Source organism: Oncorhynchus gorbuscha, linkage group LG06 (genome assembly GCF_021184085.1).
Source record: "Oncorhynchus gorbuscha isolate QuinsamMale2020 ecotype Even-year linkage group LG06, OgorEven_v1.0, whole genome shotgun sequence".
Taxonomy (NCBI): domain Eukaryota; kingdom Metazoa; phylum Chordata; class Actinopteri; order Salmoniformes; family Salmonidae; genus Oncorhynchus; species Oncorhynchus gorbuscha.
Genome location: NC_060178.1, coordinates 41,136,542 through 41,155,581, shown reverse-complemented (window position 1 = coordinate 41,155,581; position 19,040 = coordinate 41,136,542). Strand labels below are relative to the sequence as shown.

The 19,040-nt window shown below is 43.9% G+C and overlaps 1 protein-coding gene across 1 annotated transcript; it reads left to right on the top strand.

The window, feature by feature from the left end:
• LOC124037974 (vitellogenin) lies at positions 1–10,274 on the top strand. Its single transcript, XM_046353295.1, has 34 exons — positions 1–40; positions 206–226; positions 368–519; positions 611–862; positions 952–1,113; positions 1,204–1,352; positions 1,444–1,594; positions 1,703–1,860; positions 1,926–2,091; positions 3,753–3,878; positions 4,122–4,340; positions 4,435–4,652; positions 4,747–4,844; positions 4,954–5,078; positions 5,169–5,270; positions 5,381–5,500; positions 5,596–5,782; positions 5,879–5,972; positions 6,057–6,242; positions 6,364–6,523; positions 6,657–6,870; positions 6,959–7,245; positions 7,463–7,522; positions 7,625–7,699; positions 7,810–8,016; positions 8,156–8,307; positions 8,405–8,552; positions 8,655–8,781; positions 8,880–9,063; positions 9,160–9,254; positions 9,385–9,479; positions 9,612–9,777; positions 9,862–10,023; positions 10,132–10,274. Exons 1-34 carry the CDS (start codon positions 1–3, stop codon positions 10,242–10,244), a joined length of 4,971 nt encoding a protein of 1,656 aa, XP_046209251.1. The 3' UTR covers positions 10,245–10,274.
• Positions 10,275–19,040: the final 8,766 nt, after the last annotated feature.

The window sequence follows — 19,040 nt, the reverse complement described above, 5'->3', positions numbered from 1 at the left end:
ATGAGAGCAGTAGTACTTGCACTGACTCTAGCCCTTGTGGGTAAGTACAGTTTTTCTGTCTTATTCTAGTGTAGATATTATAACTAACTTCTTGTAAATATAACTAAGTTATATAAATATTGAAATGTACAATTCTGTATCTATGACATTTTTGGAAAAACATTCAGTAACATATTGTGACAATAATTTTTGTTTTATCTTGTAGCGAGTCAATCTGTTAACTTTGGTAAGTACGTATTATTATTATGGATTTTTACTTATGTTTATTAGGTGGTTTCACTTCTACATTTTCTTCTAGTTGAATAAATTATGTAAAACCACTTCTCAGATCACAAGATCATCAAATATGTTTTGATTGTTATTACAGCCCCTGATTTTGCTGCCAGTAAGACCTATGTGTACAAGTATGAGGCACTGCTCCTGGGTGGTCTGCCTGAGGAGGGTCTGGCTAGAGCTGGAGTAAAAGTAATCAGCAAAGTTCTTATCAGTGCAGTTGCAGAGAATACCTACTTGCTGAAGGTATTTATTATACATGAAGTTCCCACACAAACAATATCTTAATGTGATGTCCATTACATTGACTGATACATCAATTGATATCTTCTTGTAGCTTGTGAACCCTGAGATCTTTGAGTACAGTGGTGTGTGGCCCAACGATCCTTTCGTCCCATCTGCAAAACTCACTTCAGCCTTGGCTGCTCAGTTCTCGATTCCCATCAAGTTTGAGTATGCCAAGGGTGTTGTGGGTAAGGTATTTGCCCCCACTGCTGTCTCTGAAACAGTGCTGAATGTCCATAGAGGTATCCTGAACATTCTTCAGCTCAACATCAAGAAGACACAAAACGTCTATGAGTTGCAGGAGGTAATACTTGTATATGTTCATATATAGATGCAAAACATGTTTCAGTAAGCAATGTTTGAGTTCCTCACTCATGCTCTCTTTTGTGTTAGGCTGGAGCTCAGGGAGTGTGCAAGACCCACTATGTGATCAGGGAAGATGCCAAGGCAGAGCACATCCATTTGACCAAGAGCAAGGATCTCAATAACTGCCAGCAGAGAATCATGAAGGACTTTGGTCTGGCTTACACAGAGAAGTGTGTAGAGTGCCGGCAGGTATGAGCATAAGTATCTATTTTGGGGGTTGGAAAAACATAACCAGAAACACTTCACATGACAATACAACTCTGTGTTTTGTCTAAACAGAGAGGGGAGGCCCTGATGGGAGCTGCCACTTACAAATACCACATGAAGCCCGCTGACAATGGTGCTCTGATCTTGGAGGCCACTGTTACTGAGCTCCATCAGTTCACACCATTCAATGAGATGTCAGGAGCTGCCCAAATGGAAGCAAAGTATGTTGACTGATTTGTGGTACAAAAGGAAAACATTTTCATTTTATTAAGCTTATAGGTTTAAATGTTTCCCATGAACTACCTTTCACAGACAAATGTTGACTTTCGTTGAGATCAAGAAGGCTCCAATTATTCTCCCCGATGCAAATTATGTTCACCGTGGATCCATCCGGTATGAGTTTGCCACTGAGATTCTCCAGATGCCCATTCAGCTCCTTAAGATCAGCAACGCACGTGCTCAGGTACAGTGACTCAATGGCTCTATCTATTATTTGATACATAAAGCCTGACAATATGTAAAGCCACAGATAACAAAGGTTTAATACAAGCACTTCATTATAATTGTTTAGGCTGTGAAGATCCTGAATCATCTGGTCACATACAACACGGCACCGGTCCATGAAGATGCTCCTCTTAAGTTTCTACAGTTTATTCAGCTCCTGCGCATGGCAAGCTCTGAGACTATTAATGCCATCTGGGCTGAGTTCAAGGCCAAACCAGCTTACAGGTAAAAAAGAAATCATGCTCAATTGCTCAAACAAAGACACGATGACAGAAACCCTTTTTTTTCAGACACTGGATCCTGGATGCTGTCCCCTCCATCGGAAGTTCAGTGGCTGTGAGATTCATCAAGGAGAAGTTTTTGGCTGGTGACATCACTATTTTTGAGGCTGCTCAGGCTCTGGTTGCCGCTGTGCATATGGTGGCTGCTGATCTGGAGACTGTCAAGCTTGTTGAAGTAAGTAAACCTTTAAATGATGTTTAAGCATTCTTATAGATTTCCTCAATAAGATGACTAAAAATTGTAGCATGTGGTGGTCTAGTGGTTAACACCACTACCTTCAACACATATGTGACCCAGCGCCTCGATTCAGTTTTATGTAGCAACATTTGGTGTTTTTTTAATTTAAAGTAGAGACTCAGATCTACAAAACGGTATATCATACACCACAGTTGAGGAACAATGCGAAAGTAATTTTGCTTTGAAAGTTGGTCTACTTGTAACCTCACTTTTGAGAAAATGTCCCTTGAATTTTTTCCTACAACTGCTGGAGAGCTTCTGCGTTTAAACCTATTCGGCATCGTTCACACCCTCTAAAGCCCTAGCCCCACCCATCTCTTTAAGGATTCACATGTGAGACCATGAGCTAAACAGAGTGAATAAGGTAGTGTAGTAAACAACCAAACATTTGAAGACTAAAAGTGGTGAAAGTAGTAGCCTAAAATAGGGAAAACTCCAGGTAAAAATACACTTTATTTAGTCCTTGGCCTATAACCTAATCTGACTTTGAAAGTGTCCGGATAAAAATATTTTATAATTATTTTATAATTATACATTATGCTTACCCAGACACTTGTCCAAAACTGATGGGTCATGTGAAATAAATTATATAACCACCCCCAGCCACATGTTGCTAAGTGGATGGTTACTATTGTCTGGACATGTACAGATGTTCATGAAATACAATCGATGGCCGTAATCAGCAATTACAAGTGGCTTTCTGAGATACAAATAATATTACTAAAGAGATCATACACGTGCCGTTAGCTAGCAAGCCAGCAAGCTAACATTTGCTAGCTAGCTAACAGTATGCTTGAACTTGCAATGAAAATGACTTTCTGACCAAATTTGAAACTTGTAATATCTGAGAATGTAGCTACACTCTTACCAGTATACATGGATGAACACTTCATGGCAGTGTGTCTTTTCTATTTGGTTTGTAGCAAGCTACAGCTTGTTGGGCCCGTTGTTGTGTCAAGTCACTTCGGTTCACACTGACTGGGTGCAGAAAGTAGTCCATCACAACTGTTCCCCGCTAATCTTTGTCAATAGCACCTAATAAATTCTGGGCAACAATGTTTTGAGCGCAGTAGCAACACATTTGCAGATCTCCATAGCTAGCATTATATCTGTCAAAAAAGCCACTGTAGCAAGGATTATTGACACATACCGAGCAGCTCATGTTATAGACAGAAGTGTGCTAAATAGCAGACCAACACAAACTCATCTCTCGGCATGTCCAGCCCATTCATTAGTCCATTCATTATCTCAGCCAATCATGGCTAGCGGGAAGGTATTTTCCATGGCTAAACCAATGAGGCTCCTAATTTAACAATTGTATTCATATTTACAGATGGCATACAAGTTTGTTATGAAGGCACATGACAGTTCACATGTTGCAGGAGGCATTTCTGAAAGAATAAACTGCAAATGCCTCTCCTATGAAGTACTGATGTGCGACATATGCCTAGTTTTTTGAAGCTGGTCACATATGTGCTCACAACCGTCTGGTTGTGAATCCTGGACCCACTTTACTCCTTCTACACTGTCCTATCTCTTCAATATTTTGTAAGAAATTATATAAAGATGGCTCAAAACAATACCTTTTTCACCACCAGAGCCTGGCTTTCAACCACAAGATTCAGACACACCCAGTTCTACGTGAGATCGCCATGCTTGGTTATGGTACCATGGTTTCCAAATACTGTGTTGAATATCCCAACTGCCCCGCTGAACTTGTGAAGGTAAACTGGATGTATTTTCCTATAATCATTTATATTTGAGTCACTTAACAGATGCTCTTACGATAGATGGGTGAGATAGCAACATATCACAATCGTATCAGGTACATTTCCCTCGAAAAAAGATTTATCAGCAAAGTCAGTGCTAGGGGGATACTCTTCAAATAGGTAGATGTCATTTCATGTATATGATGATCTACTGATTGAGGTTATTCAAACATGCCTACTGTACATGTCTTCCCACAGCCCATCCACGAACTTGCTGTTCAGGCTGTTGCTAATAGCAAATTTGAGGAACTCTCCATGGTTCTTAAAGCTCTGGGTAATGCTGGCCATCCTGCTAGCATTAAACCAATCACAAAGCTCCTGCCCGTGTTTGGAACTGCAGCTGCTGCTCTGCCCCTGAGAGTCCAGGCAGATGCAGTCTTGGCCCTGAGGAACATTGCTAAGAGGGAGCCTAGAATGGTGAGTACAGTCCCTCCATTAAATTGCAAATGACAACATCATCATTCTCATTGGCAAAGTCCATTCAAATCTCTGCATTATTGTTGTGAAATAGGTCCAGGAAGTTGCTGTGCAGTTGTTCATGGACAAGGCTCTCCACCCAGAGCTCCGCATGCTTGCCTGCATTGTTCTGTTCGAGACAAAGCCCCCAATGGGCCTGGTGATTACTTTAGCTAGCATTCTGAAAACAGAGAAAAATCTGCAGGTGGCTAGCTTCACCTACTCTCACATGAAGTCCCTGACCAGGAGCACCGCCCCTGACTTTGCCTCAGTGTAAGAGCACTCTTTCACCTTTACATGTCATTACATCTCTCTCAATATCTATGGAATCAGATTTAATAACATATGTGCTATTCCTTCATTTTAGTGCTGCTGCCTGCAATGTTGCTGTCAAGATGCTCAGCACCAAATTTAGAAGATTGAGCTGCCACTTCAGTCAAGCCATCCACCTGGATGCCTATTCCAGTAAGGTCCTCCTCTTATCTTCCTTGGCTTGCAACGACTGGCCCATTAGCATCATTCAGTAAACATCAACATAGTCAATCACTAACAGTCATTTTTCCCCATTTTAAAGATCCCCAGAGGATTGGTGCTGCTGCCAGTGCTTTCTACATCAACGATGCTGCCACCCTTTTCCCCAGAACTGTCGTGGCCAAAGCTCGCACCTACTTTGCTGGAGCAGCTGCTGATGTTCTTGAGGTAAAGGCTTTTTTTCAAATTTCCTTGAAATGATGATTGAGAACATTTAAAACACTTTTTAACTGTCCAAGCTTAATGTTTGCCCCTTAGGTTGGAGTGAGAACTGAGGGAATCCAGGAGGCTCTTCTGAAATTACCTCCAGCTCCTGAAAATGCTGACAGGATCACCAAGATGAGGCGTGTCATTAAGGCTGTAAGTATCAACGATCACTACGTTACACATTTATCTTAAATTGCTTCAATCCCTGTGGATTTTTAAAATGAAATTGATCAATCAGGTTTGCTTTACTCATCTATCCACAGCTGTCTGACTGGAGGTCCCTAGCCACAAGAAAGCCCCTAGCCTCCATATATGTGAAGTTCTTTGGACAGGAAATTGCCTTTGCCAACATCGACAAGTCCATGATCGATCAGGCACTTCAGGTACAACAGATGATATAACTTAATAGTCTCCAAAAGTATTCATAAAACATTCACAGTTGAGGGACAAAACAGCTAAACCTAATAATATCCCACAGCTTGCCAACAGTCCTTCTGCACGAGCTTTGGGAAAAAATGCCTTGAAGGCACTGTTGGCTGGAGCAACTTTCCAGTATGTTAAGCCCCTGCTGGCTGCAGAGGTGCGTCGCATCTTCCCCACTGCTGTTGGTTTGCCCATGGAGCTCAGTTACTACACTGCTGCTGTCGCTAAAGCATACGTCAAAGGTAACTATATCATAATAGTTCTTGCTTAGTAATTAGTAGTTCTTCGCTAGATCTCTGATCTCCCATATGAATGTGCTTTTATCTTTATGTTCATAGTCCGTGCCACTCTGACACCTCCTCTGCCTGAAACCTTCCATGCTGCCCAGCTATTGAAAACAAACATTGAGCTACACGCCGAAGTTAGACCAAGGTAGGTATAAGACCAATATTTTCTGATGACATCATTAATACCACAAATTTTGGTAAATTTAACAAATGTCTCCTCTTCCTGTAGCATTGTCATGCATACATTTGCTGTGATGGGAGTGAACACTGCATTCATCCAGGCTGCTATTATGGCAAGAGCTAAGGTCCGCACAATTGTCCCTGCAAAATTTGCAGCACAGCTTGACATCGCTAATGGCTACTTCAAGTTTGAAGCTTTCCCTGTTTCCCCTCCTGAGCATATTGCTGTCGCACAGTAAGGGCAATCTTTTTCTTGGTCAGAAAAGAGGATGTAATAGCTGTTTACATTAAGTTCATATTTTTTTAACACTGCTGCCACACTACAGATTTCTTGAGATCTTTGTTCTTTCAAACAGCATTGAGACCTTTGCTATGGCAAGAAATGTGGAGGATGTCCCAGTCGAGAGAATAACTCCCTTGATTCCTGCCCAAGGAGTAGCAAGAAGCACACAGCAGTCCAGGGATAAGTTCACATCTATGATTGCAGCCTCTGCTGCCTCTTTTGCTGGAAGTTTGGTGAGTTTGTATGAGTTTGGTGAGTTTGTATGAAATAGTTCAAAACTAAATCCACAAGCATTGCCAATCAGAAATTATTAACCACAGACTCCAGACATTTGATACATTTTGTGAATTTATATCATTTTTTCAGTCAAGATCTTCCGAGATCCTCTCTTCTGATTTGCCATCCAACTTCAAGCCCATCATTAAGGCAATTGTAGTCCATCTTGAGGAGACAATCTGTGTCGAAAGGCTTGGAGTCAAAGCATGCTTTGAATTTGCCTCAGACAGTGCTGCCTTCATCAGAAACACTCTTTTCTACAATATAATTGGAAAGCATTCAGTCCTTATTTCTGTGAAACCATGTAAGCATTCATTTGGTAATAAGCCAAGTTCAGCATATTACATGAAACAATTTGTTTAGCTATTTATAATGCATTCCATTTTTAGCAGCATCTGAACCCGCCATCGAGAGGCTGGAGTTTGAAGTGCAAGTTGGACCCAAGGCTGCAGAAAAGATTATCAAAGTCATCACCATGAACGAAGAGGAGGAAGCTCCCGAGGGAAAAACTGTACTGTTGAAGCTCAAGAAAATTCTGGTGCCTGATCTGAAGAACGGCACCAGAGATTCCTCTAGTTCCAGCAGCTCTAGTTCCAGCAGCTCTAGTAGTTCCCGCCCTAGATCCAACAAATCAAAGAGCAGCAGCTCTTCCAGCTCCTCCAGCTCCCGCATCTCTGAGGTAAGGCTACCGTTTCTCACAAAACTCTTTGAGTCAGATATTTATGGAGTTGACAAACAAGGCACAGACCTGATGTTAAAAATGTGAAGATAATTTATTGAATGTATTGGTATTTTAACCCAAATAGCCTTACGACCCCGACCAGCCTTACGACCCCGACCAGCCTTACGACCCCGACCAGCCTTACGACCCCGACCAGCCTTCTGACCCCGACCAGCCTTCTGACCCCGACCAGCCTTACGACCCCAACGACCGCAAATTCAAAAAGAATCACAAGGTACAATATTGAGGAATTTTCATCTACGGTATGGTTGACAAAAATAAATGTTTGTATAAAAGTTTTTCCGTAAATACCCTGGGTTTTGCTGTTTGTTTGCAGGACTCTCAAGCCACCTCCAATATCATCTCCAGAAGCAAGAGCAGTGCCTCTAGCTTCCATGCCATCTACAAGCAGGTGACACTTCACCATCATAACTTGAGTCAAGATTATCATCTCTTTCATTGTGTGCCATTGGGAGAGAGCGCAGAGATGAATTAAGATTTAAAATGTGTTTCTCTTCTCAGGACAAATTCCTTGGCAATAAACTTGCCCCTAAGGTGATCATCCTCTTCCGTTTAGTGAGAGCTGACCATAAGATAGAGGGATACCAGGTTACTGCTTACTTGAACAAAGCTACTTCCAGACTGCAGATCATTATGGCTGCCCTTGATGAGAACGACAACTGGAAACTGTGTGCTGATGGTGTTCTGCTCAGCAAACACAAAGTCACTGTAAGATCAAACATCTTGTAAATGGTGCTACAATATACGTTTTTTGATCGTTTTTTTAATGTTTAGGTTGTCCCGTGGGTAGCAATAACAACTAAGGTATACTAAAAAAATGTACACTTTATTTTGTTCTCCTAATTAGGCCAAGATTGCTTGGGGTGCAGAGTGCAAGGATTATAACACCTTCATCACTGCTGAGACTGGTCTTGTTGGTCCAAGCCCTGCAGTTCGTCTGAGGTTGTCTTGGGACAAACTCCCCAAGGTTCCCAAGGCTGTTTGGCGCTATGTTAGGATGTACGGTTACTCATTTGTTATTTACTAGTGATAGCTGAATAATGTTACAGAACAAATCAAGAACAACTTCTTATTTGTGTAACCTTTTCTCTTCTAGCGTGTCTGAATTCATCCCTGGGTACATCCCATATTACCTGGCCGACTTGGTTCCAATGCAAAAAGACAAAAATAGTGAGAAACAGATTCAATGCACTGTGGTTGCAACATCTGAAAGGACCCTGGATGTCATTCTGAAAACACCCAAGGTGAGGAACATTGTTTTTCCCACAATAGCATTTTCTGCTGTTTTATTTCTCCAGACTTCTCTTCTTGGTTGACTGTTTCTGATTTGTGTATCTAAATCACAGATGACACTGTATAAACGGGGTGTGAACCTCCCCTGTTCTCTGCCCATTGAGTCTATGACTGATCTTTCTCCCTTTGATGACAACATTGTTAACCAAATCCACTACTTGTTTTCTGAAGTCAACGCAGGTAAGCAGAAACATTTAAAAAACTAAAAAACAAAACAATGTCACAGTACAAATTTTAAAAAGGACAGGAAGGTATAAATTAACACTATTGTTTTCCAGTTAAATGTAGCATGGTCGGAGACACATTGACAACATTCAACAACAGGAAGTACAAGATCAACATGCCTCTCTCCTGCTACCAAGTTTTGGCTCAGGATTGCACCATAGAGCTCAAATTCATGGTTCTGCTGAAGAAGGATCAAACATCTGAACAAAACCACATCAATGTGAAAATCTCTGACATGTGAGTATTGTTTTAGAAAACAATTGCTTTTCACACAAATATATTTCTTAGTTCCATCAATAACAATGTATGAAATGTTATCTTTGACACTTCCAGTGATGTTGACCTGTACCCTGAGGACAATGATGTGATAGTGAAGGTCAATGGAATGGAAATTTCCAAAGACAACCTCCCATACGAGGACCCCTCAGGTTTCTCATGCTCCTTCAACCTTATTTATCAACATCACAATAACTAGAATAATCTAATGTACTGCAGTAATAAGATAATAGAAAATGGCCTCATCCATAAACTACATCATTGTTTATTTTCTTGCCTAAGGTTCTATCAAGATCAAACAGAAGGGTGAAGGTGTGTCTCTCTATGCCCCAAGCCATGGTCTCCAAAAAGTTTACTTTGATAAGTACTCATGGAAGGTGATTGGAATCTTATGTCATGATATCAATAATACTGTATCATTAAATGTATGAATAGCGTATTACTTGTTTAAAGGGTACTAATACATAAGATACAGTTGTTCTAAGTTGTTGTGTGATTTTGGCACTCAGATTAAAGTTGTGGACTGGATGAAGGGACAGACTTGTGGACTCTGTGGAAAGGCTGATGGCGAAGACAGACAGGAGTACCGTACACCCAGTGGCCGCCTGACCAAGAGCTCAGTCAGCTTTGCCCATTCCTGGGTGCTTGCTTCTGATAGCTGCCGTGCTGCGTCTGGTAAGTCTTAGCCTACCGCTTATGCTGCATTACAAATGTCAGTTAATTTAGTTAACATATTATTGCTGTACCTCTCTATGTCAGAATGTCTCATGAAGCTCGAGTCTGTGAAGCTGGACAAGCAGGTGATTGTTGATGACAGGGAGTCCAAATGCTACTCTGTTGAGCCTGTGCTGCGCTGTCTGCCTGGATGCCTCCCAGTGAGGACCACCCCCATCACCATCGGTTTCCACTGCCTGCCCGTCGGTGAGTCTATAATGGACAACTGTTTTACTGAAGACACCATACTGTTCTGATGTATCCAATAAATACTGATATGCAGTTCCTCATTTCTTACTTTCTTTCCTACTACAGATTCCAACCTGAACCGCTCTGAAGGTCTGAGCAGCATCTATGAGAAGAGTGTGGACCTGATGGAGAAGGCAGAAGCCCATGTGGCCTGTCGCTGCTCTGAGCAGTGCATTTAGTGCTCTGGTGGAGCAGATACTGTAACTTTTATACCAGAAAATATGTAATTTCACATCACTGAGATGAAACCTACAACATTATTGTCCACGCAAATTGTAATAAATCCAACTGTGCATTCAAAGATGGTCTCTGATACATTTTTCCACATTTTTCATTTGTAAAAAGAGCCCTCTAAGAGCCCTCTAATAAGATACATTTAATGGCCATCACTTTTCATGGTGAATTATGAAATTTTAAAAACTATTTTTTTTTAAATATGTCAGTGCCAAAAACACCTTCAGCTTGACAGAGGAGTTATATTGTAAACACATCCAACTTGCTATGACTGTTCAGTATACCAATTCCATTGCACTGCATCTACAACAAATACAATAGCTTAGACCAATATTGTTTTGTTGTCATCACAATCAATTGAAGGGAAAGACAGTTTGTCAATTTCAATAATCAATGTAAAGACCTATATCTCTTTTCACATTTGGTGTTGGTGTATCAGCAACATTTCACTGAATGTACATTCTAAAATGATATCCAATATTTAAGGAAAAAACTGTGTTGACTATGATAACAAATACATTACGCTGTCTGACATTCAAATGTATAAAACTGACTTTAACAAAAGGTAATACAATAAAAATACTTTTGACATGAAATCTATACAAATGACATCTACGAACAAAAACATTACCTTAAAAACCACACTAATTTGTCCCTCTGTCACTCAGCAGTCAAAATATTATGGCTCTATCAAAACAGTCAGGGGCCTTGTCCGTCCCAAAAACACTTGGCCTTGCCCCCATGGCAATCCAACTCGATGGATTCTCCATTCTCCGAGCGGACAGGACATTGGATTCAGGAAAATTGACAGGGGGAGGTGTAAGCCACTTTATCAACCGTAAATGGTGTCCTGACTCTAGCGCAAAGTCTCTACCCATTGCTCACCTGTCTTGGAATACTTGATGGACAAATGCCAAACTTTCTACCCCCGAGAGAGTTTTCAGCTGTTATCGTGATTGCTGTATATGTTCAATCTCAGGATAAGAAAAACAGGCAGGAAACCATGAGAGGCTGCTTTCCTTGTTAGTTCCTAGTCATTAAGTTCCCTGTCATTAAATGCCTAGTCATTTAAGACACATATTCCCAACTTCCATCAAAACAACTCCTACGCCACAAGGGGGGATAAAGACCAATGCTACTCTAGCCACAAGCAAGCATACAAGACCTTTCCTCATCACCCTTTTGGCAAATCATATCATGACTCTATACTTCTGCTTCCTGTCTACAAGCAGAAGCTCAAAGGGGAAGTACCCATGATGCGCTGCATTGAGAAATGGTCCTCTGAATCGGAGGCTATGCTACAGGACAGCTTTGCTCGTGCTGACTAGAATATATTCCGGGACTAAGCCAATAGCATTGATGAGCTAACCACCTCCGTTACCGGCTTCAATAGGAAATGCATCGACGATGTTGTCCCCACAGTAAAGGTTCACTGCTTCCCCAAAGCCTTGGATTCAGATTGTTTGCTATGAGACTCGAATTTGAGCTCAGGTGCGTCCTGTTTCCATTGATCATACTTAAGATGTGTCTACAACTTGATTGGAGTCCACATGTGGTAAATTCAATTGATTGGACATGATTTGGAAAGGCACATACCTGTCTATATAAGGTCCCACAGTTGACAGTGTATGTCAGAGCAAAAAACAAGCCATGAGGTTGAAGGAATTGTCAGTAGAGCTCCGAGACAGGATTATGTCAAAGCACAGATCTGGGGAAGGGTACCAAAACATTTCTTCAGCATTGAAGGTACCCAAGAACACAGTGGCCTCCATCATTCTTAAATGGAAGAAGTTTAGAACCACCAAGATCTGAGCAATCAGAGGAGGGGGGCCTTACTCAGGGATGTGACCAAGAACCCGATGGTCACTCTGACAGAGCTCCAGAGTTCCTCTGTGGAGATAGGAGAACCTTCCAGAAGGACAACCATCTCTGCAGCACTCCACCAATCAGGCCTTCATGGTAGAGTGGCCAGACGGAAGTTCTCCTCATTATAAGGCACTTGGAGTTTGCCAAAAGGCACCTAAAGGACTCTCAGACCATGAGAACAAGATTATCATGTCTGATGAAACCAACATTGAACTCTTTCGCCTGAATGGCAAGTGTCACATCTGGAGGAAACCTGGCACTATCCCTATGGGGAAGCATGGTGATGGAAGCATCATGCTGTGGGGATGTTTTTAAGCAGTAGGGCATGGGAGACTAGCCAGGGTTGAGGGAAAGATGAACAGAGCAAAGTACAGAGAGATCCTTGATGAAAATCTGCTCCAGTGCACTCAGGACCTCAGACGGGGGTTGAAGGTTCACCTTCCAACAGTACATCAACCCTAAGCACGCAGCCAAGACAACGCAGGAGTGGCTTTGGGACAAGTCTCTTAATGTCCTTGAGTGGCCCAGCCAGAGCCCAGACTTGAACCCAATAAAACATCTCTGGAGAAACTTGAAAATAGCTGTGCAGCCAACCTGACAGAGCTTGAGAGGATCTGCAGAGAAGAATGGGAGAATCTCCCCAAATACAGGTGTACCAAGCTTATAGCCATACCAACTGTATGAACATCAACCATGAGACCGGACCTGCAACTGCTTATTGAGCATAGCTTGTTTGAGTTGTAGACTCCATGTCACTTTAAAAAGGTAAAGATTGTAAAGGACTTGGTTTGATGCATATGGACAGCAGGAGCTTACTTCCTAAACTAGATTACATCAAAATATGGGCTATGCAGACAAATATGGGCATGCTGGTATTGACTGAAACTTGTATCTCTGCCAACATTCTGGACTCTGATATATATATTGAGGGTTATAATGTGTTCAGAGCTGACAGACAGGTAGAGGTAGTGGAGTGGCCATTCCTTTAAAAATATATTTTCTCTGTCTCTTTACTGCAATCCATTTCCCCAAAAATGTGAGCTACTGTCTTTAAGTCTTTGTCTGGTGAAAAATGTATCCATAACTGTTATAGGGGTCCCGTCCTCCCTCGGCTAACCTTTGTGAACTCGAGGAGTTACCTAGTTCAATTGGTGTCAAGACAGTGACCATTTCCCAGTTGTTTATGTGAGAGATGTGAGAATACAAAACTAAGACTTGTGTCATCAAAAAGAGGACCTTAAAAAGTTTCAGGGAACAGGCTTTTTTCCATGATCTTTATATGATTGACCTTGATTGTAGTTCAGCTATCCCTGAACCTAATTCAGCTTTGATCCTTTTTGCAGATGACTTACTACAGTGGATAATCATGCTACTGTCACGACTCCTACCGACGGTGACTCCCCCTCCTGTTTGGGTGGCGCTCGGCGGTCGTCGTCACCGGCCTACTAGCTGCCACTGATCCCTTTTCCCCCTTTTCTGTTTATTAGTTGCACCTGTGTTTAGTTTAGGATAATTGGTTGGGCTTTATTTACCAGCCGGCCCGCCTGCTGGTTGTGCGGGATTGTTTTCAGTGTGCATGTTGTACACGGCTGTAGGTCACAGTTGTCCGTGTATTTTGGATTTTGCAGGACTGTTTAAGTTCCCCGTGTTTGGGGAATTTGTTTGGATTGGCGTCGTTTCACCGTTGTGGTGCAAATAAAGGATCCGCGATGGACCAGATGATGGAGAGAATGGACCGATGGGAGAGGAGTGGTCTCCACCTTTGGTTCCTCCAGCTCTGGATCCCCCTTCTCCTCCATCCCCATCTGGCTCCAGCGCTCTCCGTCTTGCGCTCCCGAGGGACTATGATGGAGGGTGAGTGTCCTCGTCTCCTGCCTGACGGGTCGTGCTCTAGAGTGGGCGAACGCGTTCTGGAATGGCCCAGACTCGGCGAAGTATCACTACCCAGAGTTCACCCGGCGGGTGAGTGACTGTTCCACCTTAGGCAGGAGAAGAGGAGCACACAGGATTACGCGTTGGAGTTCCGGACCTTGGCCGCTGGGGCTGGGTGGAACGACATGGCCCTGATAGACCACTACCGGTGTAGTCTCCGGGAGGACGTCCGCAGGGAGCTAGCGTGTCGGGACACCACTCTCTCCCTTGATGAATTCATCGACATGTCTATCCGGCTGGACAATCTGCTGGCTGCGGGCGTTCAGGGAGGGTCCTCTTCGTTCCACCACCACCCAGCGCACCCGCTCCCATTCCTATGGAGTTAGGGGGAGCCGTGCCGAGGGATACCGGAGGAGGAGGTTCCTCCTGCACCAGCTGTGGTCGGTGCTGGGGGGGCCCGTCTGGGAGTCGAGAGGGCAGGCGGAACGCTTCTCGGTCACCCCAGGTGAGTCAGCACCAAACTCACCCAGAACCCCCTGTTGGTCACATGTTGTCTTGATTTTTTTCCCCTCTTCCCAGCATAATGCGCTAGTCGATTCAGTTGCAGCTGGGAACTTTATGGATCGCGGACTCGCCATCAAGCTGGGTGTTCCGCTCGTGCCGATAGATTCACCCTTCCCCGTGCACTCCCTAGACAGCCGGCTGTTTAGTCAGGGTTGGTCAGGGAGGCCACAGTTCCACTGGACATGGTGACGCAGGGGAATCATAGGGAGCGAATTGGACACAGGGGGTTCTCCAGGGGTGGTCAGAGGAGTGTTCTGGAAGGTGTCTGGGAGTTTCCATCGGTGCGACGTCAGTGGAGAGTCCAGACTAGGGTTCAACGGTGCGCATCCCCCCTGAATATTCCGATTTGGCAATCGCTTTCAGTAAGAAGAGAGCGACTAAATTACCACCTCATCAACAGGGGGATTGTGCAATAAATCTCCAGGTAAACGCTGCGCTTCCCAAGAGTCACGTGTACCCATTGTCCCAGGAGGAGACGTTGGCTATGGAGACATACTGTTTATCATGGAATCTCTGGGGCAGGGTTACATTCGGCGCTCCATCTCACCCGTCTCCTCGAGTTTCTTTTTTTGTGAAGAAAAAGGAGGGAGGTCTGCATCCGTAATTGATCATAGAGGTCTAAACGCCATCACAGTGGGATTTAGTTACCCACTACCTCTCATCGCTACAGCGGTGGAATCATTTCACATCTCAGGAGCGCGTATAGTCTGGTGCGTATTCGGGATGGAGACGAGTGGAAAACCGCGTTTAGTACCACATCGGGCCACTATGAGTACCTCGTCATGCCATTTGGGTTAAAGAATATTCCAGCCGTCTTTCAATCCTTTGGAGACAAGATTCTCAGGGACCTATACGGGCAGGGCGTGGTTGTCTATATCGATGATATTCCGATCTATTCCGCCACCCGTGCTGCTTATGTGTCTCTCGTACGCAAGGTGCTTGGTAGACTGCTGAAGCATGACCTATACGTCAAGGCTGAGAAGTGTGTGTTCTCCAAACGAGCCGTCTCCTTCCTGGGTTATCGCATTTCCACCTCGGGGGTGGTGATGGAGTGTGACCGCATTAAGGCTGTGCGTAATTGGCCGACTTCTACCACGGTGAAGGAGGTTCAGCGGTTTTTGGGGTTTGCCAATTACTACCGGAGGTTTATCTGCGGTTTTGGCCAGGTAGCTGCCCCCATTACCTCACTTCTGAAGGGGGGGTGGTGCGTTTGCGGTGGTTCGGCAAGGCGGACAGATCCTTCAATAGGTTGTTCACGGATGCACCACTGTTGACGCACCTGTACCCCTCTCTAGCATTCATAGCGGAGGTGGACACATCCGAGGCTGTCACTGCGCTCGGGTACGCCACCAAAACTCCGCCCCTGCTCTTTCTTTTCAAGGAAGCTCAGTCCGGCGGACCGTAACTATGATGTGGGGGACCAGGAGTTGTTAGCGGTGGTCAAGGCCCTGAGGGTGTGGAAACACTGTCTTGAGGGGGCTAAGCACCCCTTTCTCATCTGGACCGACCACCAGAATCTGGAGTATATTCGGGTAGCTAGGAGACTGAATCCACGTCAGGCAAGGTGGGCCATGTGATTCACCCGATTTAGGTTCACTCTGTCATATATACCAGGCTCCCTAAACATAAAGGCTGACGCGCTGTCCCGTCTCTATGACACAGAGGACCGGTCCACCGAGCCTACTCCCATCCTTCCTGCCTCGAGGCTGATGACACCAGTGGTATGGGAGGTGGACTCGGACATCGAGCGAGCGTTACGGGCGGAGCCTGCGCCTCTTCAGTGACTGGCTGGGCGTAAATACGTGCCGCTTGTTCGGGACCAACTGATTCGGTGGGCCCTCACCCTACCCTCCTCGGGGCATCCTGGGATGGCAAAGACAGTGCGGGGCCTCCGGGGGGAGTATTGGTGGCCCAACTTGGCTAGGACATTAGGGTTTATGTCTCTTCCTGCTCGGTGTGCGCCCAGAGTAAGGCTCCTAGGAATCTTCCTAGAGGGAAGTTACAACCTCTCCCCGGTCCGCTGTGGGAGCCGCGCGTCAGGGGGGTACTGTCCTTCCCTTGCTGGTTTTGCGGGATTGTTTTCAGTGTACATGTTGTACATGGCTGTAGGTCACGGTTGTCCGTGTATTTTGTATTTTGCTGGACTGTTTAAGTTCCCCGTGTTTGGGGCATTTGTTTGGGTTGGCGTCGTTTCACCGTTTTGGTGCAAATAAAGTAGCGCTACCCTGAACTCTCTGCTTCCTGCGCCTGACTTCTTCCTCCACTACACCCTGGGTGTTACAGCTACCGTAAAAAAAGGGTTAAAGGTGGATTGAATGCCTGGTACATTCCTAAATTATTATTATTATAGAAGTCATTCATAATAGGGATAATAGAGATGATACTTGGGCCAAGGCCAGGAACAGAGGCTTAGGCCTGGACTGGCAAGCTTTTAAGCAACTGAGGAATCATTGTGTATCATTTTGGAAAACTGTCAAATCCCTAAAGAGATCCTCTTCCTCCTGTCTGCCACAACAAATTAATTTTGACACTGGCATCATTACGGAAAAAGTGTCATCAGTGATGCATTTAATCACCATTTTATTTCAGCGGGCTCTCTTTGAAAGAACTTCTAAGCCTATTCACAATAATATTAGGCTGAATGCTGATTGGGGAAACTTGCTGAATGATCAGAGAAATTATAGTCAAAGCTTTTCTTTTATGCTATTTACAAAAAAAGTCCTGGATGCTCTGCTAGCAATAGACAACAATAAATCCACAGGGGGTAACCACTTGGATCCCGGGCTGCTTAAGTGTGCAGCGCCCATCATTGTTGGCTCAATAACCAAAAATGTTTTACATTATCAAGAAATATATTCCAGTATTCCAAAAGTTTGGAAATCAGCTCTTGTGCTACCACTCCATAGTGGTGGGGATAGTAGTGATCTTAATAATTATCTCCCCTTTTCAAGGTTTCCTTGTCTAGCTAAGACTCTAGAATCCTTGGCAAATGTACAACTTTGTTGGGGTTTAGGACTGGGCATAACACTATTAAAGCAACCCCACTCCGCTATGCAATCTGGTTTCCGAGCTGGTCATGGGTGCACGATATCATAACCGCCATCGATAAGAGACATTACTGTGCAGCCGTATTCATCGACCTGGCTAAGGCTGTCGACTCTGTCAATCACAACATTCTTATTGGTAGACTCAACAGCCTTGGTTTCTCAAATGATTGCCTTGCTTGGTTCACAAACACCAACTTCTCTGATAGAGTTCAGTGTGTCAAATCGGAGGGCTTGTTGTCCGGACCTCTGGCAGTTCCTATGGGGATGCCACAGGGTTCAATTCTTGGGCCGACTCTCTCCTTTGTATACATCAATGATGTTGGTCTTGCTGCTGGTGATTCTTTGATCCACCTCTACGCAGACAACACCACTGTATAATACTGTATACCTTTGGCTCTTTAATTTTTAATTTTTTAATTTTACCTTTATTTAACCAGGCAGTTCAGTTAAGAACATATTCTTATTTTCAATGACAGCCTGGGAACAGTGGGTTAACTGCCTGTTCAGAGGCAGAACGACAGATTTGTACCTTGTCAGCTCGGGGGTTTGAACTCGCAACCTTCCGGTTACTAGTCCAACGCTCTAACCACTAGGCTACGCTGCCTTCTTTGGACACTGTGTTAACTAACCTCCAAACAAGCGTCAATGCCATACAACTCTCCTTCTGTGGCCTCCAACTGCTCTTTAATGCAAGTTAAACCAAATGCATGCTCTTCAACCGATCGCTGCCTGCACCCGCCCGCCTGTCCAGCATCACTACTCTGGACGGTTCTGACTTAGAATATGTGGACAACTACAAGTACTTAGGTGTCTGGTTAGACTTTAAACTCTCCTTCCAGACTCACATTAAACATCTCCAATCCCAAATTAAATCTAGAATCGTCTTCCTATTTCGCAACAAAGCATCCTTCACTCATGCTGCCAAACACACCCTCATAAAACTGACCATCCTACCGATCCTCGACTTCGGCGATGTCATTTACAAAATAGCCTCCAACACTCTACTCAACAAATTGGATGCAGTCTATCACAGTGCCATCCATTTTGTCACCAAAGCCCAATGCTTTAAACACTAAAAGTAAAAGTGCTGCTTTGTTTGTGGACCTGTCAAAAGCATTTGATACTGTTGATTATGTTATTTATTGAATAAATTGTCCTTGATATGCCTGAGCTCTGACGCCTGTTTCATGATTATCTTAGTGACAGAACTCAGGCCATCATGATTGATGGGGTTAAGTATGAAATTTTTGAAGTACATAAAGGTTGATTTTGGGACCTGTTCTCTTCACTATTTATATAATCATCATTGGCCAATCTGTTAAAAATGTTCAACTATATGCAGGTGATACTATTATATATACTACTGTCCGGACTGTTGATCTGGCTGTGTCA